The 24,724-nt window shown below is 35.7% G+C and overlaps 1 protein-coding gene across 11 annotated transcripts in view; it reads right to left on the bottom strand.

Moving 5' to 3' along the window:
• Positions 1–24,724, bottom strand: part of LOC144440219 (rho guanine nucleotide exchange factor 11-like) — a 145,102-nt gene that overhangs the window by 60,727 nt on the left and 59,651 nt on the right. For 10 of the 11 annotated variants that reach the window (XM_078129528.1, XM_078129535.1, XM_078129533.1 and 7 more), the window contains exons 2-4: positions 20,994–21,124; positions 19,033–19,137; positions 15,595–15,644 (exon numbers count right to left, since the gene is read on the bottom strand). In XM_078129528.1, coding sequence (XP_077985654.1) covers positions 15,595–15,644; positions 19,033–19,137; positions 20,994–21,124 — 286 coding nt within the window. Of the gene's footprint in view, positions 1–8,975; positions 9,099–15,594; positions 15,645–19,032; positions 19,138–20,993; positions 21,125–24,724 lie in introns of those variants that run through there. The other variant, XM_078129536.1, reaches the window with a different exon arrangement.

Below are 24,724 nucleotides of genomic sequence, written 5' to 3' on the forward strand. Positions count from 1 at the left end.
AAAAAACACTCTAAAACACTTTGAAGAACTACATGGTATACCATCGGCATAATTTGAGCTGTTCTTTTGATTAGAATTTCACAAAGTAAGTGTAACACACATACATCTACTACATGATGTCCCAAGACACACATACAAACCAGATACACAAATGGACAAGAAACTATACACACAAAGAGAGACGGAGAACCACAGACAGACGGGAAGACAGACAGACAGACAGACAGCCAGCCAGCCAGACAGACAGATTGATTAACAGAAACAGACAGGTTGAGTCAGGCTCAGATGACAGACGACCAGACAGACAGAGACATATGTATGTACATATACATATAAATACATACACATACACACATACATATATATATACACATATATACGTACATACATACATACATACATACATACATACATACATACATACATACATATATACACACACATACATACATACATACATACATACATACAATGTACGTACGTATGTACGTATATACATACACACACACACACACACACACACACACACACACACACAACCCACATACAAATGTACAACCCTGCCAGACTACAATACAGACACTGTACATAAACAGACACTGTTCTATAAAAGTACAATGAACATCTATACATTGTTCCCTGCGAGTTTAGACGCCACACCACTTCAATTACACCCCTCTTTTCTTTTCTTTTCTCTCCTCTGCAAACATTTACATTGGTAACATTCTTGTAGTGGAGGTCACTTACAAACTGTCATCAATCATAGTTCAAAGTAAAGCTTACATGAAAACCCTATACATGTACACATCACAAAAGACACATTTAAAAGTTTGCTCCCTTCCTTCTGGTGAACCATACACCCTACATGAAATACACTGCAGTGTCGGGTCTGTGTGGTTGACCACACTAACTCAGTAACTGCAGTGCAAAAGTTAACAGAATAGAAGTTTGGGACATATAAGATGCACTTTAATTTGGAAGAGAGAACAATCAGAAAGTATTATTACTAGAAACTATTTGTAAAAACAAGACACATAAATTTGTTATCTAACACTACCCCTCTCAGCTGTCATTTACAATATGGCCTGCATTATATGTCATTACATTGTATGTACATAGTCACTGATCATAGTTCAAGCCAGAAAACTTCTATGTATACATGTCAAAAACAAGTTAAATATAGTGAATCTAACACTGCCCCTTGTCAAATTTTTTTAAATTCTTGAAGTGAATTATGCAGTTTGTCACAGATCATTCTCTGAGTCCAAGAAACCTTACCTGAAAACATCCACGTGCACACAACACAAGAGACATACATTGTAATTTGTAAATAAATCTCGGATGTAAGTCTGTCCCTCTCACCTCAAGCTCTGAATGTTACAGTATTACATCCATATACCTGCACTCTAGTTTACATGAACATGATGAACACGGAACTTGTTATTTCACACCTCATAGCATAGCACAAAGCTGAACACTTCATATATACACACATGTATAACACACCACAGAGACACTTGAAATCCCAGCTGTCAACCTGATGTACAGTATATGTATATCCACAAAGCAGAATTAATTTGTCAGGATTTTTAACATTCTTTGTAACATAGGTATTGTACATATCTAAACAAGATCAGTGGTTGATAACAATGGTCACTTTCAAATACCCTTTATTGACATACATGTAAGTCTTACAGTCTTACCTGGAATTGTCTTCACTTAGTTTGTAAATGTCACAGTAACTTAGTATTGTCTACCCATATTGTATACAATACATCAACGCATACATTTGCATAAATTATATACAGGCCTGTCGAGTTCATTTGCTAGACTGATATTTTGGCAACTATACAGATAAACCCATGCTAAATAGTACAATTAGATGTTACTCCCGGATCCCCAATATTTTTCATCGTTCAGCCAAGGAAAATACGAGTGACCTAAGGGGTCTTTGACGCTATGAGTCGATAGACGAGAAGTGACAACCCTTAGGTCATGAGTATTTTCCAGCTGAATGACGAAAAATATTGGAGAATAACATAATTGAACCCAAACTTAGGGAAAGTAATGGCAATTTTGAATGTTTTGATTCATATTTCAAACACAACAGAAACAGTGACATAGACACGCATTTTCATGACACAGACGCGTGTTGTTGTGATGTAGAACAACCACAGTATATATTCGATATTTTTGGTTCTAAATGACCTCTTGCATGGTATAATGTAGCATGTAAACACTTGCAGACTTACACAAGCCTGTATTGTTATAATTCTGAAGCTATATATATATACCTCAAATTATAAACATTCAAGGTTATGTCAAATTTTATGTGCATCATATCAAATATATTATATAATAAACATGAAAGTGAAAGAAAAACACACAATTATTACAGTAACTTAATTTGAATATTTGAGAATACAAAGAAAGAGAGGACAACAGGCAGGAATGAGGTCAAAATAATATATTTCAAAACGACAGTAAAATATAGTTAAACTTTGAAACAGTAAATTAGAAACGAACACAATGTAAGTTGTAACATTTCGATGTACTTGCTGGGCAGGTGAATATTATCGATGGAAAATGTGTAAGAGAAATTAGTATTTCATCTCAATCATAAATTTGACATATTCTCAATTCCTCTTCCTTCTGACATAAAGACAATTCATCATCTTGTTTATACAAGTATTAAAATTCATAATCTTTATCATCCTCACAGAATTATTAACACAACTTTAGTGACTATTTTATACTCTAAAATGAGTTAATGGTATGATATTTTACTTTCTATTTCAACAATTCATGGTTTTTGTACACAAAACAACTCCTGATGCTTTCAGAAATACCATCAGTTACACTGAATTTTAGCATATGTATTTATTCTTAAATTTATCTAGCACTCCAAGCATACATTGTACATCACATTTCAGGGTCTGAGCCCTTCATTTATTAAGTTGACCCTTAACAGAAGAAGAAGAAGACAAGGGGGGAGGGGAGGAGGAGGAAGAGGGATGGAGCAGGGGGAGGAAGAGAAGAAGAAGGAGACCCCGGATTCTTTTTTCTAGATTTATCTGAGAATGTGGTCGAGATTTGTTGAACATACCAAAAATGTAAGATATTCACTTTCGACATGAAGTGTTCTATAATGTATCTTTGTTGACAGATTCGTGCAGTAATACAGAGACCTGCAAATGCTACTTTGTGACTCGAATATTTAACAATGATTACAAGAGTAATTTATTAGTAGTATTATGTTGACTTTACAGGTGTAACCACATTAAGTTTATTACCGCCAGACACACTAATTATTTCACTATTAATGTGAGATTTACAACCTAATGATCTCAAGAGTTGAGTTACTATGTTAAAGTTTAACAATCACAACCTTGTTTCTGACTCAAGTATTTGAGATAATTGAGAAACTGAAAAGACTGAGAATGGAAATGAAACTACAGTAATCCCACTTTTCTTCCTATTGTAACTTTTGTATTTATAATATCAACATGTATACATACAGTTGGTTCCATATACAAATTTACCTATAAGTAATATAATATCAACATGCATACATGTACATACAGTTCATTCCATATACAAATTACCCTTCAGGATATCATCATTAAAACATATCACATACATATATTGGTTGGGGTGATGTAACAAAACTGTAAAAATATACTCCAACTGGGTGGGGTCGGGTAACTGGAACCAAACAATTTTTTTTTAGGTCTTGTCACAATTATTAATATATTGTTTATGTTATATAGTTACCATCACCACCACCCCTTCAACTCCGTGAATAAACCTTATTTATATCCTTGCTTGCACATATTATATGCGGACCATATATTATACTCATATATTTAAATTTTATGAATATATTATCCAAGGTCACAGAGGTCATTTGGCTTTTTATTTACTTTTTTTTTTCTCTTTTATTTGTTCGTCCTTTTTTTGTGGGTATTTGTACCATTTGAGTTGAGATTTTAAGTTTTGAATTCTCCACAACCGAAGCCTGTTTATGTGCAAAACTAGTCAAATTTTCAAACTATTTTTACACTCAGTAACTATAAACACTGATGGTCTGTGTATACCAATAAAGTCATATTTTTAGTTGCGGTACATGTAGCAACAGGCCTTGGTATATTTGTACGGGTTTTTTTGTATTTGTATTGGTCAAGTATCATACATTATACATTCTACTTATTTTGACATTTCCTGTCAAATATTCACAATTTAAATTATTAAAACTCATTCTATGTTTGTTTGTCTTTTTTTTTTGCTATGGTATGTACACAGACTACAGACAAGTTAACGTTAGTAACGGTAATATTTATTATACCACGCCATCACGTAATTCCGTTCTTTTCTATAATTCATTAATTTATGTCATGTAATTCACTGCAAGGACTCTGTACCCTATAAATAAATCCAATTAAGTATTTTTCCTGTCAAATAATACTACTACGACAGAACGCCATGATGCATGAGTGCAAGTGTGGTCTCTACTCAGGCTATTTGGACGAGTGCTTGCAGTGTTCTGTGCAGCTGTACTTTCACGAGTGTAGTGTGAGTGAAAATATTGTAGAAACCAGTTCCCGGCAGAGCTATAAAACTGCAAGTCTGGCAGGGCTATAAAAAAAGTTGGACTAGATATCGGGAATGAAATACAATGTATACACTGAGCTTGAGTCAAATCTAGAATCCAGACTGCAATCTACATAACCAATCAAGTTACGTCAAATTAGTTAATTTCAAGTTCAATCTCTACTAGCCAATCCTATCCTAATTGACCAATCAAATGAAGGTCAATATCAAATTTGCAACAATATGTATGGAATGTAGGAAACTCTATATAAACTTTTATTTCTGTGTGATCTGTAGGAGTTTTTATATGTTAATAAAATACAAGTAGCTGTCTTTATAGTACTTGGTTGTACAGGCGTCATTCCTTTCCAGAACCTGTTTGTGTACAATTCCCTTATCCCACCCTAGAACAAAAGATAGATTCTATATACTTCTTACGCTTCTAAAAGGCAAAAATGAAAAAAAAAATATTTGTTTCCGATATCATGGCTTCAAGAAAATAGGGTAGATAGGTTGGGATTTTATTTTATTTTACATTTTATTTTTTTAATTATTTCGACCCAAAGACAAGATACTTGGTCAAAACGCTTTCGTAACAGTTGATGAGGTGTAAACGAAGTAAAATGAAGACAATTATGTGATTCAGAAGTAGACAAACACAATATGCAGACTGTTCTGTGATAGGCTCAAAAGATATCACTTTTCTCGTGAATGTGATTTTTTTTAAAAAGTAACCACAGACACTTTGGCATGAAAATCTACACGGAAATTGAAGTATAAAATTGTCATAATTTTATCTTTTTGCATGTAAAAAATGTTTAGGGGACTTAAACTAGGGTCAGTCGGGTTGTTGGAAACACACTATTTTAAAAACAAATTTATTTGTCCTAATGGCTTCAGTACAATAACAACACTATTCACAACTATGAGAACTTGGTTTTGAACCCCTTGTTCTAGGCGTGTATAACATTACACAAAAACTATATACGAATGTGTTCCAGCATGAACCCTATGGTTCCAGGTACTAAAACACTGTCATGACCTCACTGGTGGTACAAACTAGACAGAGAGGTTAAGAGATCACCACATAAACCCTGTATTGTGACATACATAATACCTCTTTTTAGACTTTTATCTCCCAGCTACTAAATAAGATCCCTTGTATGCTTTGTTCAAGTGGGTCTGTGATTTAAAAGAAAATGGAACCTATGGACAGGATATACAATACACCTAAAGAGATTAGTTCTTGGGATGTTTCTTTGTTCAAAGGAGGAAAAAAAAATACAAGTGGTGTATGGTGCTGCACTGTCACTAGACGTTGATGAGAAGACATGAAAAGACTGTCTTGGTGGTGTGTTCTTAAAGAGTGGCTAGTTGACAAAAATCTACCTGAGTTCCCATGCTATTTTAGAATTCATACACAAGTTCTCTTCTTCCACTTTTGATTGAGGACAAGTGATTTGTTCAAAACAAGTCTGTTTCTCAATCAAAAGTAGAAGAGAACTTGTATATGAATAATAGTGTTTCCATAATGAACATAATATGTAGTATTGTATTTTACAATGGTTACCTGGTAACATTCAGGGTTTTCATTGAACTTTTAGGTGAGTAGTCCGATTTTAAGTGAACTATTTCCACTACAATTTACTTCTGACTTTCATTGGTCTAAAACTAGACTATCACCTCCTAAATTCTATTTTGATATTTAATTTTTTTGGTTTAGTAATCAAATTTTTTTCAAGTAATTTTCCATGGATTTCCTCTAATGGACTCTCATCTCATATAAAATCTGGGTTTTAATTTAACTTTTACTAGCCCTTGTGGTCAAATTTGTAGAACTGTTTAAGCTACAACTGTGTATTGATTTCCCCTAGTGTAACACAGAATACCACCTCACAAATTTGGTAGCCAAGATACAATATTTAGTAGTCGATATGTCTCTTTGACAACTAAATTTGGGTGCTGAGATTGTGCTTTACAATTTGGCTTGAATAAGTATACACAGTGCTTTTGCAAAGTTTGGGAAACCATGGTAACGGAAGGGGGGATCTGTCAAGACTTGCATAGATTTCCATACGTAGTACTATAAATACCGGTATGAGATGGGAATGTTGGTTAAATAGCTGGTGAACCAAGGTAGATATCGCCTACTTTACTGTCCCCACCTAATTCTACTCAAACCCAATTCATACTTAATCGATTCAATTAATCAGTGTGAAACTTGTTTCTTTCCCTACAAGAAAACCTGAGCAGCCTGGTGTTGAATCAATTCTCATGTACATTAGCAGCATCAGTTTTGATTTACTTTGAATTGGTTCAAAACCATCCCCTTGGTGTGGTTCCGCAGGGATCAACTAAATCAGGTGAAACTGGCTGCAGTGAATTTAATGAGGAGACAGGAGAACTAACTTCGATTCGATTTCGAACCAATTTAAAATGCCACATTAAATTGGGGCAGGGCGAATACCTTTACTGAAGTGCTCAAATTCTGGCTAAGTTATCAACAAGTTAATATCTCCCAAATTGTGTAAAACTAATAACAATTCATTACTTGTATCTGTAACTAGTGTAACGAGTACTCCTTTGTTGCTGGGGTTCAAAAACCGTACAACAAACATTAGATAATTAAACCAAGGTACTTATACATGTATTTCAACACCACTGCAGGATATGAGTGGGTGTGTCAGTCATTTAGTACATACAGTCAGCCTTGAACTGAAGACGTCCTCTTGGACACTCACTTTACCTTTCACATAGGAAGTACTATAGCTCTAAAGAAGTGCTGTCGGTCAGTTCCACATCAGTGAAGTCTATAATTATTGGCATTCTGACCACAAATAACCTTCAAATTAGGTATGTTATTGTGTAAGGGTTAGTATGTACAGTCTGATACATTGTGTACATTCTACTGGGTTCACTGAAGTTTTCATTAATATAATGTCCACTGACCAGTTAGTGAATATCACGTTTTCTCTTCAATCTTGTTTACACGGCTACACAGCCCATGAATTTTCACTGCTTAGGGATGATCACACAATGTCGCACAAGGTCAACAAATGAATATTGTTCGTTTAGGGTCAAAACCCCCTCCACCTAAACGAATGTTCACAAGTGCGACATCAAACATCTATAAATTATGTAAACTATGATGAAAACTGTAGCGATCACACCACTACGTCTACGATCCATGTAATGTATGAACACGATTATAAACACATTACAATACAGAAACCCAGCACCATATCTCCCATTAGACGTAAAAAAAATTTCAACTTATCAACATCTCAGTAGTAAATTTATACAAAAGATGTTTTTTAAGTTTAAGTTTTCCATCAAAATTTGGTTAGAAGTGCGAAAATGAAGTTCAGCAATTGCATTGACGCCAGACCCCCTCTCCCCTAAAAGAACGAAGTTCACCTATTCACAGCTTGTGTAACACTGTGCAATCGTCCCTTAGTTGTTGTTTCTTATGTGTGTGTCCTTTTGAAACTTTGTCGGTATTTCTCTGAAAACACTGTCTACCAGACCAGTGCATGCATTCACACTCACAAGTCAGTGAATATCAGGTTTTCTCTTAAATCAGGTTTACATGGTTACACAGCAAATAAATTTCACCTCTTTTGTTGTTTATGTTGTTGTTGTTCCCATGAATCATGTTTTAGTTCTCACACTTGAGAATATCATGTTTTCTCTAAAATAATGTCCAAGCTACTAATACAGTATTTTAGCAGACATTCTACTTCATGGACAGTCCATTAGTTTTGACTGAACCTACACAAATGGCCAAATATTTACAATCTCTATACGACTCCGCACTCAATGGGTCCCTTGTACAGTAAACATCCTATAATCACATACATTCACTAGGGTCTGGTGTACTTCTCCTGATATTTTCCGACAATTTTTAATTAAGCAATATTTCAAACCATTGACAAATGCTTCCACCTCATTAAATGTAATACAAAATGAAACTCACTGCATCAAACTGACTACATCTACCATATTGCTTTCCAGTCAAATTGACTGCCAAAATGTGCTGGTTGGGAAATGTTTACAACAAGTGTTTTAACATTCCAGCTGGCTAAAGATTAACATAACAAACAACTGTGCTGTGCTATCTCCCTTTAATTCTTTTTCAAAATTCAGATCTCCCTTAAAATACTGAGCTTCCCTTTTCGCACAAAGATTGCCATAAAACCTATCCTGTCATGACCACAAGACACAAGGCTACCATATTGAGAATCAGTGGCAACGAACAGTAGTGCAGTGACTGTACATCGACCATGAAATGACATGACATGGTCGTTTTCTAAACCCTTACTCGATCAGTACCACTGCTAACATCGCAATAATTAAGTCAGAAATGAAACCAGGCACTCACTTACCTACTACATATAGTATGCGATATGATACCCACAATCTGTAACACTTCGTAGTATGACTTCCACAGTAGATAAAGTTTCAAAACTTACTGTACTACTCAAGGTATGCGTACATTCCAGTGACGATGACAGCTATGGCAGGTAACACATCCTTGTTTGGATTGTACCACTCTACAGCAGGGGTTGGCAGCCTGGTATAATTTCTGAGGGGTAACCTCATCTTCGATCAATAGCCTTGAATCAATCTATTATGAATGTATCTAGTCTACTTTCAATAATCAGGCATAATTTTATCTCTGTTTTTACTTTAGAGGGACGTTTAAAAGCATATTTCCATGTGAATAGATCCCACCCTATTCAGGGTCATTCACCTGTTTATTTAAATTGAACTTTTCCCTTCAAGGGAATTTACAGTGTATTGTTCATCAACCAGACAAACAAGTGAGAAAGGCAGGAGTTCATAACCTGAGATAAAGCTTTGGATAAAATCTTGCAACTAACATTAACATACTGTTCCCTAAGGACTTCACCTATCAAAGAGATTTAATCCTGTCATGTATGGCCTTTTGGTGCTTATTTTTGTTTCATATAAAAATATTGTCATATTATTCCAAACATTAACACATGTTGAATCATGTTAAGTGTCTGTTAGAGCTCTCACCAGAGAAGTACAATTCTTATATATGACATCATGACAACCCTGTGTCTACATTACTAGTTTTGTGGTGTTCGAAATACGAGTTAAAACGTTCCAAATTGCCATTATTTTCCTCGATTTTATCAATTATGCTTGAAGTCGAGGAGGTATAACTATATTATTCCCCAATTCTTTATTTCATTCAGCCGGAAAATACTTGTGACCCAAGGGGTTGTCACTACTCGTCCAGCAACCCATAGTGACAAGGCCCCCTAGGTCCCCATATTTACCTTGGCTGAAAAAAGAAAAATATTGGGGAATAATATCTAAGTATGCCAGATTTATTCAAGGAGCATCAGCCTCTCAAAACTGTTAAAGGGGCAAGTTTCAATACCGGGTCATCACATTAGTGTTATCTTAAGGATTACATGTGATTATTTTTTTGTTTTGAACCAACTTTTTCAATAGCTCTGCTAAACAACTGGTTTTAACACTTAGATTTCAATCTTCAAGTGGGTCTTTAACACCCTAGTTTGGATTAGCAGTCTATTTTCCTTGAGTTTCCAGTAGTGGGGTTATTTGAAATTCAAGGAGTTGCCAGGAGTGTATGAACCATGTATATATAAGTGTCTAAGATTGGCCTAACATAACATGACAAACAGAAATTTATCACTGGTTTCACTTCCTTTTTCACACTACACATTACAATGCTTGAAACAAGAAGTGTACCTGGATGGTATAACGAAGTCAGTCTTTGACATAAACAGAACATTTGGCATTTCAAATTACACAAAACCAGACACAACCAACTCACATAACTGTACATCAACCTGATCATTTATTCTTAGCATCTCAAACCCTGATAAGTACTGAGTGTTTTTGTTAAGGGTGGTAAGTAGGTAAAATGTACCCGCTTTCCCGATCATTTTACCAGGTTCCCTACCAGTCTTTTTGTTACGGGCAGTATATTAAAGTGGGTAAAATCTAACTATTTTACCAAAGTTCCAAAACAAAACCCCGGTAGAAAAGAATGTCTGGGAAACTATGCCATTCTTACCTGATCACCCCCCCCCTCCCTACACCCACATCCACACTGACACACATAAACACACATACATCTTTCTACTTCTGGAGCTCACTGCCCTTAGCAAAATCATTAATATCCCTAACACTGAGTTGCCACTTTAACTGACAGATTACCAATAATACACCTATATTGTTACTGCTATTAACAGAGATTACCCACAATACACCTATATGGTTTCTGCTATTAACTGACAGATTACCCATAATACACCTATATTGTTACTGCTATTAACAGAGATTACCCACAATACACCTATATGGTTTCTGCTATTAACTGACAGATTACCCATAATACACCTATATGGTTTCTGCTATGATATTTCCCTACCAGTGTATCTATGTACAGATCTAAATATTACCAGACAGTACTACTATAGCTCAATACAAACCTTATAACAATACTATTCCTAAAAGTGCAAACTCATCATAAAAAATTATCAGGATTTTATTACCCTACACTGGAAGAAACCATTGTTTACATTTTGAGGGGTGGTTGTAGAAAATTTTCTAAAGAATGGAACAGTCTTTGAAAAGCAATCATTCCAGAGCAGGATATTAAATCTTAGAATAGGAAGCTGAACATGGAGATATTGTCTTATTTACATGTAAATTCATTGCCACCTAATGATCAAACATTATCAACATAACACAAATTTAGAATTATTCATCATCAGTGTTTTTGTTAAGGCAGTAAGCAGGTTAAATTTACCCAACTTCCCAAGACATTTTTTTTTTGTATTTAATAACATTTTCATTGGGCTTATTACAAAAATACAACTCTTATGATGGATGGAAATCTTATACATCTTGTATTCGGAATCAATTTCAAAAACTGTCCCAATTTCTTAATATGTGCATTTCATTTACTTGTTACATTTTCTAACCGCAATATGAAACTCTATACACACTCTGAATATTTTGCAAGTATGTTTTGTATGCCATCGAATCTGGTTTTTGTTTTCTAAACTTTGAAAATAAAATATAACGCTTCGCCAAAAAAATAACAAAATTCAATAATGACTTGTTTATCACCCAGGATGATTACCAAAATTACCCATCAAAGCTATGGTATATGGTATTGAAAGCTTTGTACATATCATCAGATCCTCCCCTCCCCCTCCCCCCTCCCCCTTGTTACCATATCCCAAAACACTTCATTTACAAATTATTATTATATAATTATATTATATAACTATATTATATATTAGTACGTTACAATACTGAAGTACACTGATTCTGTAGCACGCCCTCTAGAGGTGTACTCATCTTATATTTGTATTTGAATAAAGACAATGGCTTTCTAAACATGTTGTCCCAGTCTATATGATTACATTATATAACTGTTATATAATACACACCATGTATTCCCATTTATACCATTTCTTCTATAGGCGAACAAGTATATGCACTATTGCATTGTGCCTAGCTGACGACATCATGTGACTTGTTTTTAATTACTTGACTGTTTGTGTATACATACTAGATAATTTGCATAACATTTGCATAATGCATTATTTGCATACAATTTGTATAGGACATGTTTGCAGCATCAATTTCACTAATCAATTCTAAACACTGAAGGAATGTAAACGATTATAAATTGAATGGAGGTGTAAAAGATAAGTGGCAATAATATCCCCATAAATAAACCCTTTTCAAGACCATTTCTAAGGTCTTTGACCTTGTGCCACATTGGGTAAGTACCACTTGACTGACCTTTGACAAAGTTCTTGTGCCATGTCTTTTGTAACTTAGCACCACTAGACTGACCATCGTGAATGTTTATCCTTGCATTAATAGTTTTGGTCACACTTGGGGTAAATATTAGTAAAGCTTGGTGGAAATGAGCAAAACTTGTCACAAACAGGGAAAGTAAACAAAGGAATTAAATTAAGTACACATGGCAAAACATGTTGGAAGTACGGAAATCTCCATGACATTTCATTGCTTAGTTATAACCAGTGTGCCCTCCAAGCTAATTTGATGCACCCATAACGCACACAATTTCTAGTGACACACCAAAATTTTGATGTTCCCCTATCTCTTACTATGTGGTGACTTAAAGTTACAAGAAATGGCAGTTATTATCATTTTGACTAACAACAACAAAATTTGGCTATTGTTATGTGGCACACTGGTTAGAACATTTTCCATATTAGCTCACATTCACTTTACAATTTCCCTTGGCATTTCATGTATAAGAAGTAAGGAGGCCTTATCAAATGATGAAATGTGATACAAGTTTCAGCAGAACCATACAAATTCCATTGGATCATTCTTTTGTTTAGAATCAACTCTTAACATACATGTAATATTGCCAGATATTTGTTTTTACACTGCAATTGTAGTACTAAACTTACATACATGTAGGCCTTCTTAAATGACAAGTTAAAAACAAGAAGTACTTGAAGGAACTATACTTTTGACTGAAACCTGACAATACTTCTTTCATTTCATTATCTCTTGCTGTTGCTTTCTATTCTTTGTAGAATATATCTCTTAGTTCCTTTCTTTTTACAATTCAAATTTTAGTCGTAACGTGACGTCAAATTTGATAATCCCCATTACTACCATGGTAAAAAGAATGGAAATATAAACCCCTTTCAATAAACAAACTTGGCAAATAAACTGTCATTAGTTTCTATTACTCAACAGAAATTAATTCACATAATCATGTATTCATCTTTCGTCTGTAGATTCACTTGATGCTGTCATTATTTTTGGAAGACAACACGTCCTAAGCTATCACATGATAAATATTGGTGCATTAACCAAATATATACATGGACATGTCATAGAGGGCGCTGTTGGTATTTGACAGCACATTTCCATCCAAATGGCTACAAGTATAACCATTACTAGTCAATGATAAACAATGAACATTTGTCAATGGGTGGAGTTGATTGCCTGTGTCTATTACACTGGGGTCATGACTGGTTGAAACCGATCAGGAGTATTCAATGAAGTGATCCAATCAGGGATCGACTGGCAGATTTCATTTCATTTCAAATGTAACCTCTCCCTATTTTGTCACTGACATACATGTATGCCTTCAAAGTTCAATGACACTACTATTTACATTCTGAGAAGCAATCAAATCAACTATTTGAACCAACAAATACTGATAAGATAATGAAGGTGACCACCAAACCTCTTTACCCCCCCCCCACACACACACTGAATTCTTAACAGAATCACCACCCTGACATAGGTATCACAAATACCCCCCCCCCCCCTCGCCCAGCACACACTTGCACACACATACTGTTACTGACAAAATTATCTCTGAAACAGACACAATACTGACAGGATAAAGACAACATACCTCTCATCCCCACCCACACCCAGACAGCATTTATTTAGTTATCAAGTGACCAACAGAAATAACACGGACACACATAATATTGGCAATATTAAGACTGCCACCACATTACCAAAACTCCAAGACACAGACACAGACACAGACACAGACACAAAGGCCTGCTCGCACAAGTCCGCACACGCGTGCACGCACACACACACACACACACACACACACACACACACACAGACACAGACACAGACACACACACACACACACACACACACACACACACACACACACACACACACACACACACACACACACACCTCGCATTCCTGTAGTTCAATTCAGAATAGCTAGATAACAATCTAAAACACACACATGATACTGACAAGATAAGAGAAGACCACAGATACCACACACACACACATATGATCCCATCAGTTCAATAACTGACAGAAGGAAATGAAACCCACATGATACCCGGACACTCTACCGTTTTCCCTGAAGACACACCTTGTACCATGCAGGGTATATAAAGTCACGAGTTTTTCATCTGATTTCCAGAGATTAACTTTTGGTCATTTTCCAGAATTACATCTTAATGATCAAAGCATAAACACAAATAAGACAATATTGCCTGCATTTTGACTATGTTGCAACTAGTAAGATAAAATGTAATAATCTAAATAATACAGCAAAACAGAAGATATACACAGATATGTATAAATCATACCCTGTTTAACCATAGACCCTCCCCACCAACAGATCATATACCTCAAGGAGAGACGCCATGTTTCATGGTTTATGACATCTTCAATATCATTATCGCGTCCAGCTTTATTCCGTGTTTTGCGAGAGGTATGAAAGTCACGCCTGAGTTATCACATGACTTGCATGGTATTGTGAGATTTTCTTGGCAACCATTATCAGTAAAGGAATTATCGTATGCAAAAGAACATTGCTTCAAAGGAAATGTGTATCCTGTTGGTGTAGGGTCTATGATCAGACTCAGCTGTTCGTTTTCTGTCAACTTTTGTTTTATAAAGTATGCCCTCTAGTGTCAAACAAAAGAAATGAGTTTAACACCATCTTTACACATACATGTATATACAAAAATTGTATGTTTCATAATTGTTATCACTGTTAGCAAATAGTGTACACGTTTATGGTTGTTGGCAATGGTATTCATATTTATGGTTTGTAATGGTGCATACATGGTTAGAGTTTGTTACCAATGGTGTATACTATATTTATATTCTTTCAGAAACTAACTAGAACAGAGTCAGACCATTTCATGTCATTGCCCTACAAATGAGGTCTGATGTCCTCTAGACATACTAATCACTTTTACTTGACTGCTCAGACAAAAAAAAAAAACTTGGCAGAAATATATCGTGATATACATGTATGCATTAACAAGACACCAGTGGTCTACTTAGGGTCGAATATCTTCATGTACATTATAACGGACTGTATACAATACATGTAATTGATACCATCGACATTTTATGTCTTCTGAGATGACATTTTCATCAACTCACCATCTTCTGATAAAAAATTAGAAGACCCTCCTTTAAGACAGTTCCACTCACCTTAATAATTCTATCTCCTTGTTGTACACCTGCTTTATATGCAGCTCCGTCTGAAAGAGACATAACGAGAGGCACGTCTATGTAAATTAGAATGCAAATCACAAAGACCTACATCATGTAGTCGTGGTTCTACTCAGATATGATGACACATACAGAAGGAAGCCAAGAGGTCATGACCCCATAAATGCCACACATGTTCAACAAATATAGGAAATATGGCCACATAAAAATAAATCATTGTTTCACAGACTCTGAAAACTTACATTCCAGGGAAATATTCATCTGAAGTTTATCAAGTGTTAGAAGTATTTAGTCTGTAAGGTACGCTGAGATGGGGCGCCCTCACACATCGGCAGGAGGCCGGTGAGAGTGGAACATCACAACGTATCTTACGGTCTAAGAAGTATTCTCCTGTATATTTTTTTATGACACACCAACTTATGAATACGCTGCAGCTCTGTAGTTGCCATTTTCATTGCATGCATAAATTGTATAGAACACATGTATGGGCACATTTCATTATTAGTATTTGTTTCATACAGCATAACGGAAATCTTCCTACATGTAGCAATGTATTATCTGAATTGTCACGAGCTGAATTGGAAAAAAAATATCTCTATCTCCTCTTCTTAGTATTCCATCAATGACACATGTTTAATCTATAGGCAATACGGCCACATAGAAATAAGTATTTGTTGAACAGCCTGTTTGGACCATTGAAAACTTAATACCAAACCTATGTTGTAGTACCAAGATTTTCTTAAGTAATGATTATGTAAACAGAACTTTTGTTTAGGATGGCCATGACATAAGAGTAATAACCTAGAGGTCAAGTACCTGTTATGTGGTTATTAATCTAGAAAGGATATGTGATATGCTATCTATAGTAACTAATTCTTTGATAAGGAACATAAACGGCGATGCTAACTCTGTCTTACTGAGAGACATAACTTATTTTAGAAAGATATCTGTCAAGACGAACTCTGTCTTACTAAGAAGGTTAATACAGGTTATGTATCAAAATTGTTCATCACCCACAGTCAATAAATTCAAGCAGGATATCAAGCCACATCTGTTTACAAGAGCTTTCTAGCTTTTTACAATGATCTACTATTGTTCCTGTTCAGCGCCACAGAACACTACATTGCATTGGATTTGGTACTATACAAATTCTTTTGATTGATTGATTGATTGATTGATTGATTGATTGATTGATTGATTGATTGATTGATTGAATGATTGATTGATTGATTGATTGACTGATTGATTGATTGACAAAAAATCCATGGAATATAGAATAGGTTTATTCTGTTTTTGATGAGTTTACAGCAGTACGCGTAAACTTTTTTTGTATAGTATCTAGTCTGTAACTTGTAAGATACAGACATACGTGCCATGCTATGTATCAGCCTGCACTCGTCCTGGTTAAGAAGCCTGATAGGGCTGAACAACACGATGTATCTTACAATCTACGTAGATCCATCAGTATTTCCGCTTATGTAATATACTCCAACCCTAAGTACATCAATGACAGGATCTTTCCGACTAGGGTCAAAATTGCAAAGAAGAGAGTGTACATGTGAGTCACAGGAAGGGATTGGGGAATACCAAATTAGGTTGGTCACAAGAATCTGTTGTGTGTGTGTGACAGTGGCAGGTTGAAATAATTTGTGGATTACTAGTATATGAAACAAATTCTTTTTGATATATGCTTTCTAATAGATAAATTTTGTGATGGGTCAAAATGTGAAAAAATTGATTTTTCCTTGCAAGTCACTTGCTAATAGTATTAATTAAAGGAATGGGGGAATACCATAATTGGTTGGTCACATGAAACTGGCGTGTGTCAATGGCAGGTCAAAGTGATTTGTGGAATATACTGAGTTATGGAAGTTACTCTTTTTGATGAGTATGCTTTCTAATAAAAGACAATTTTTGTCAAGGGTCAAAGTGATCAAAAATTGAGGTTTATTATGAGTCACTGCTAATAGCAAGGGAAAGGGGAAAACCAAATTTGGTTGGTCACACGAAACTGTGTGTGCCAGCAGTGTCAAAATAGTGCAATATCAAACACCACACTTTTATATCAATGGTCCAACAGCATAAACTACCATTGTCTGTGGCAAGAACAGAATGTCGTGCTAAAGAAAGCCATTTGACTATACGTTGGAGAGAGATTGTAGAAAATGACTACGTGTATAGTTACTAGACTAGAAGGGAAGACACAGTGTGAGATTTCAATTCTCACCGAAACTGATATTATACAAATGTTACAATGGAGGACTTCCTAGTGAGTACACACTTTTTACTTTCACAAGGGTAGTCACATGTTAGGGTAGATTATTCTTACTAATCACATGCCTGTCATACACATCTGATTAAGAAATCCAATGGAGTGGTCGGCTAGTTGCTTAGTTTGATCTTTCACCTTCATTTTTGCTTACATCTTTGTTTGCTTTACATGTAATAATGAGAATATGAGTGACAACCACGACCAAAACATGAAAGTAACTCAACAGTCAATTCCAGCAAAAAATGAAAGTATGATGATACTAAGGCACAAATAGCTAACCAGTACACCAGCATTTAATCAGGCACACCAAATTAGAAAAAGTTTCTACAAAATTAATGAAATATTCTTTCCATGCATGGTAATAACATACTTTGAAAATGATGGACCGTTTCATTGTTGTTCATTTTCTCAGTTACTATATTTTCAAAAATTATTATATTTTCAACTTCAAGTTCAATGTAAAACAATTATTATGTCTGCTTTAACAATGTCGTGCAAATTCTTCAACAATGCCAGGTAATGATGTTATCTGTAGACATGTTAAACAGCGCCCCCATACTTGAATGTTGATTATTTTTTCCTCCTTTGTTTTTAAGAGAAGAGCTTGTTGTATGACAAAGCAAAACTACCAACTTTCAATATTCAAATTAATCACATACAAAAAAAAAATCAACATTTACATTCCTGATTTACTAGCTTGACTAATATAGTTTGTAACGAATATTGCAATTAGAAGAGGAATGTCAACTCCAGGAAGTAAAGGTATTTTCATAAAACTTTGGGTTCTGGAGAGTCATTTCATGTTTTACATAACATAAATTTCCTACGATTACCAAAAAACATCAAATTGAAATCTTCATTGTTCCCATAGTGATCCACTGTTGCCTCGTGGACTTAGCATACATGCATATGTATTAGTTGAACAATGAATATTCATGCCTACTCATCTCAAGGTAATAAGCACTTAGGAGTCATGAATATTCATGCCTACTCATCTCAAGGTAATAAGCACTTAGGAGTCATGAATATTCATTGTTCAACTTATACATATGTATAGCCAGATTGAACTGCAATGCATATCAGACACAACATGACAGCAATGAATCTACAACAAATACAGCAGTAAGATTTGACCAAGTACTTACGGTCTTTGACACTTTGAACAAAGACTGGATTGTCACCACTAACTGTTAAACCATACCCTTTTTCATCTCTCTGTACTATTACACAACGTTGAATTAATTGAGCACCTGTAAAAAACACAAAATAACAATCATTATCAGATTGCTGATATATGCAATGTCATGTTTATGGATAGCGCCCTCTAGTGGTCAAATTCAATCATTGACACAAGAGGGTGACCTGATAATTAAATCAGACTAAATGATTATCAAATTTGTCAATTTCATATCCTGTTATGTATACAGCAGCTGATTGGAATGTATGCCATCCTAACAATGAACAATGAATGTTATTTTTCCCATGTTGAGCCATGTTATATACATGTACTGTAGAACAAGATATGCCATGCTACATGTATACCGTAGAGCAGAATCAGAATGGAACAGGACAGCCTAGATTCCAGTCTACAAATAGCTGTGCTAGTACATTGTAGAACAAGACATCATGGATTCTAGCCTTGATACCCTTTCTATAATGTAGAACAGGACAGCATGGATTCCAGTTTACCAATAGTCACACTGTACATACATATTGGATTTTCCAGAAACAAATATGAGCACACAATAAACCATGGTCGTAATTTCATAATCAGGTTAACCTTTTATGACTTAACTTCAATGAAGGGCTGAAAGACAACTAAACTATTACACCCAAGTACTTACGGCAACTCTCAAGGCTTCATACGTAACTACAAAATGCTATTTTACAAAAATAACGACCTCAAAAAGCCTTTGATTTCAGTTTTTACTGACGCCATCAACTTATATGGTCAACTTTAGTGTGTACAAAGACTGTTAAATTGAACTATTGTGCGTACATAAAGTTCTTGTGTCATTTTAAAACTGATATATTTTTTGCACTTTATAACCCTGTACATATTACATTATACGATTGTAACAAAAATACATTTTCTAAATACTTTTTATGACCTAGACATGGTCTTTGAAAAACTGAAGCTTCACATTCAGATGAATATATTGCAATTCATTTCCTTGTTCCAGGTTCAAGTGGCCGCATATGGATGACGATTGGGTGTATATTTTGTAATTTTTAATTTATAAAACAGTTTTATCATGTGGCTTCCTACTTGGCGCCACCATTTCACTGTTACCATGGCATCAAGTTGTGATTATGTTCTTCAAAACATAAGTGGCAGCTGTCAGTGAATTAGATTACACTGCTGGGGAACAACTTAATAATCGGTTCACAGAACAAATGAAAGTTACGACTCTTATGCTCCAGTCACACTGGAAAAAGATGTGTCGACTCACAAGATGTGTCGGATCTGACCAATACTATCAGACCCGACTTCAAATAATTCGACACAGAGTCGGCATACATGTAAACTATTCTATCTTGGTCTCATCCTCCATACACATTACAAATTTCAGAGTCAACTCTTAGGTGACGTAAGTCATAAAACTGTTAAGCCCTTCCTTGGGCCGGGTTCATATACATACATACAATGACATGGTCAAGGTGTGTAACATTACCCATAGACAGTAGATGAACGTACATACGTACATTAGCATAACTAGGACCAGTGTCGACACATCAATTCACACTGGAAAAATATATGTCGACACAAAAGATGTGTTGGGTCTGAACCATGCTGTTGGATCTGGTGTAAAATAACCCGATGCAGAGTCAACATAAACTGTTCTCATTTATTTTACTATTTCCAATTATGACAAGTTGCCTCAGAGTCTACACACCTTTTCTAGTGTGAACTCCCTATTAGTAGAACGACATCGGCCATAAAACTGATAAAACTTGATTTCAGGCCCCATTCACATTTGATTTTGTACTTGATTAGAGTGGCCTCTGAGTTGGCTTACACATGTAGCTTGTCCTCGGTGAACCTCCTGCCCCCCACCCCTCCCCTCCCCTCCCTAAATAAATATAAATGTATGCCTACATGTACCATGAAAATCCTGAACAGTTTCCATAACAACCGAGGATGGCCGTCTTGTAAATTCCTTTTCGGGAGAAGGATTGGATTTGTCTTTTTCGGCTTGTTTCTTCTCCCCTGTGTCCTGGCTGAGACCAACAAGCCTGTCAAGAAAATGAACAAAAATACAATTATTAGCCTAGTAGTAACAGTAAAACATTATGTATTTGGGAGTTCTACCTGCAGTGCTAACTTCAGGCTTGTGTAGTGTCATCACTCTACCTGCCAACTTGTACAAGCTGTCTATATATCTTATACCCTTCTATTGACATCCTTGAAATACATGGAAAGCATAGCCATGTATTAATCCTGGCTCAATAGCTTGGGTAAACAGACACATGTACATACTCAAATATCACTGTCTGATATTCTAGACCTGTGTCAGACTCTTGTTAAAACTGGCCTAACTTGGTGTTAACACAGGGCTAGTGCACGTATTAACCCTTCCCCATATGCAGTTGACCAGTTTTGATAGGCCATGTGCAAAGTGCTTATAGCCCAGTTGCAGCACAGTGTTAAAACTATGACGCTATTAGCGTAAGACAGTAACCGAAATATTGAATGATTCGTTCGACTGATGACAAACATTACAAAGTGACAGGGTCAGATCTAAATTTTTTTTTTCAGAAGAATTACATACTAAACACTGAACTAAATGCTGTACAGGTATGTGTAATCATGACTGCATGATTAGTGTATTTAATAATACGATAGTTAATTTATTATATTGGTACAACACACAAAGCAAGTTGAACGAGTTTGAACAAAAATATGGAATTTGTACTCTGGTATGTCTACATCATTTGTGCTGAGGTGCTCAAAATATGATTCAAAATTCAAAGTCACCATTACATTTCCCAAATTTTTAAGCAATGATACTTGTGCAGGAATAATGATAATATTTCTTTAACATTTTTCTTCATATTGCCAGAAAATACTAATGTCTAACGCATTAGTGTTTAGCCTGCGACTACATTCATTTATACTACATCTCGTCGTGTCAGTGTAGTAAGGGCATATCTGCCTATACAATTGCATAGCAGATACAACCTTACCGCACTGACGCAACGATCATTTATCTTCATATAGCCAAAAAATACTATGTACAGATATCTAATGAAATACATGTAGTATCTAGCCCACGACCACATTCATCTATTATAGATACATGTAGGTCTTTCTGACTTGTTCACAAGAGACTCTCACTTAGTGGACCACAAAGCTCTACGTAGGTACAAATGTAATACAAGACAGTCTTAGTGAAATTAGCATGCGGTGATCATCTAAAAACTTCACTCAACACCAATATCATATAGACATCAATACGCTTAAAATTACAAATACAATGATCTAATTTAAGAATCTGGACATTTATGGCGTATACATTGGAAGACATTCCATATCCCTATACACGTATTGCATTCCCCTTTGGTCTTTTTTTCACATGACGGCTTTTTCGTCTACTGACCGCCTTTAACCTTCAGCACAAAGAAATGTGTTAGGTCAGCTTTAGATAAGCAGTGTTTGCACAAATACATGTAGTATTGATGTTTGTCTAAACTAAAATTGTAATCATAATTAAGATATGATCAAAGGACATAGAATAATTACCATATGGTATATGTTTGTACATATTGACAATTTGTCTCACACACTATCTAGAATCTTTGTCAGGAACATGTCAGGTTGGATGTTACAAAATACATAAAATTCTGCTATGTTGCTACTTGCTTATCAGCAGCAAACAGACACATACATGTAACATATATTGGTATTTATACATGTAGTACAAACATACCAACGTTTAGTCTACCTGTACATGTTTGTAGTTCCTACATGTATTCGATAATGCCTTACAATTACTACCATCAACTCTAGTCACATACATGTATAGATAGAGAAAGCCCTTATTCTAGCACAGTAATCTGTGCTATCCCCCGCCTCTGGACGAAGGGTAAACTACACATGTCAGTAGTTATCCATCACAAACTGACAGGCAGTTGCAATTTGTTAGTTCCTTTAGACAATTGCTCATTAACTGAACTCCACCTCTCCAGTCTGAAACTAAAATTATGTGGGGACGCGATAATGTCATCATGTTTATATGAATGCAGTCAGGGGTAGCACAAATTTCTGTGTTAGAATAAGGACTTTCCCTATACGTGAGTGGAGATGATGGTAGTAATCATAATGCACATATACAAATGTACATGTATGGACGAGACTAACCATCTTTAGCTAAGACTGACAATCCCAACAGTAACTAAATTGGTACTGCAACAGTGCTAGCTATCTATAAATATAAAGTACATCTTCCTCTTTCACAACAGTGTTCATGATCCTCATGTCTGTCAATGACCAATCACTGATTGGGGTCAAAGGTCAATAGCCACTTTAAATGGGGAAACATTATCTTGGGAAATATCACAAGATTTTTTATTTAACAGCTTGATACAGAACACGCAGCTCTGACCTAATTCTGAAAATTCCATTTTAGAATAATTCTAATATGTCACAGCAAGTATCATATTGTCTGGAGGCATATGATTCAATCCAAGGTTCTGGTATGAGTTCTAACTATCGGTGTCGTCATACAGACATAGTTATTATTCACTATATGTAAATTGCTCTTGCGCTCATCTAAAAAAGGGCATATACATATATACATATTGCCTTCATTTGAGATATATTCAATTAGTCTGATGTATGTTATCACTCCCCTATGTGACCAATCAGCTTGAGTGCATTTTTTTAAACCACTGAGTGTATGATTTTCAAGCAACATTAATCGTTTGCTGTTGCTAGCAATATGATTGGTAGATTGCAAGATACATCGTGTCGTTCTGTGTGAGGGGTTGACTGATGTGTGAGGGTGGTCCATCATGGTGTACTGTACCTTACAGATTATACAAGTGGTAGATTGCAAGATACATCGTGTTGTTCTGTGGGAGGGGGTTGACTGATGTGTGAGGGTGGTCCATCACGGCGTACTGTACCTTACAGATTATACAAGTGGTAGATTGCAAGATACATCGTGTTGTTCTGTGGGAGGGGGTTGACTGATGTGTGAGGGTGGTCCATCACGGCGTACTGTACCTTACAGATTATACAAGTGGTAGATTGCAAGATACATCGTGTTGTTCTGTGGGAGGGGGTTGACTGATGTGTGAGGGTGGTCCATCACGGCGTACTGTACCTTACAGATTATACAAGTGGTAGATTGCAAGATACATCGTGTCGGTCTGTGTGAGGGGTTGACTAATGTGTGAGGGTGGTCCATCACGGCGTACTGTCCATTACAGATTATACAAGTGGTAGACTATAAGATACATCGGGTCATTCCGTGTGAGGGGTTAACCGATGTAGGAGGGTGGCCAGTCATGGCATACCTTAAAAGTAGTAGACTTCAAGATACAATGTACGTCATGTCGTTCTGTGTGAGGGGTTGACCAATGTGTGAGGGTGCCTCATCACAGTGTACAGTACCTCACAGACTATACAAGTGTTAGTGACACAAGGAAACAAAACACACATCACAATGTAAACCGGCTACATGTACCTTCACAGCAGTCATGTTTGCAGAAGCAGAAAATTAACTCATCACAACTACAATTTCTGATGAAATACAATTCTAATTCTGATAATTTCACACACGATACACTGTGTAACACAAAATACGCAATTCCACATATTAAGTTTGTCTG

Source organism: Glandiceps talaboti, chromosome 9 (assembly GCF_964340395.1).
Source record: "Glandiceps talaboti chromosome 9, keGlaTala1.1, whole genome shotgun sequence".
Lineage (NCBI taxonomy): Eukaryota > Metazoa > Hemichordata > Enteropneusta > Spengelidae > Glandiceps > Glandiceps talaboti.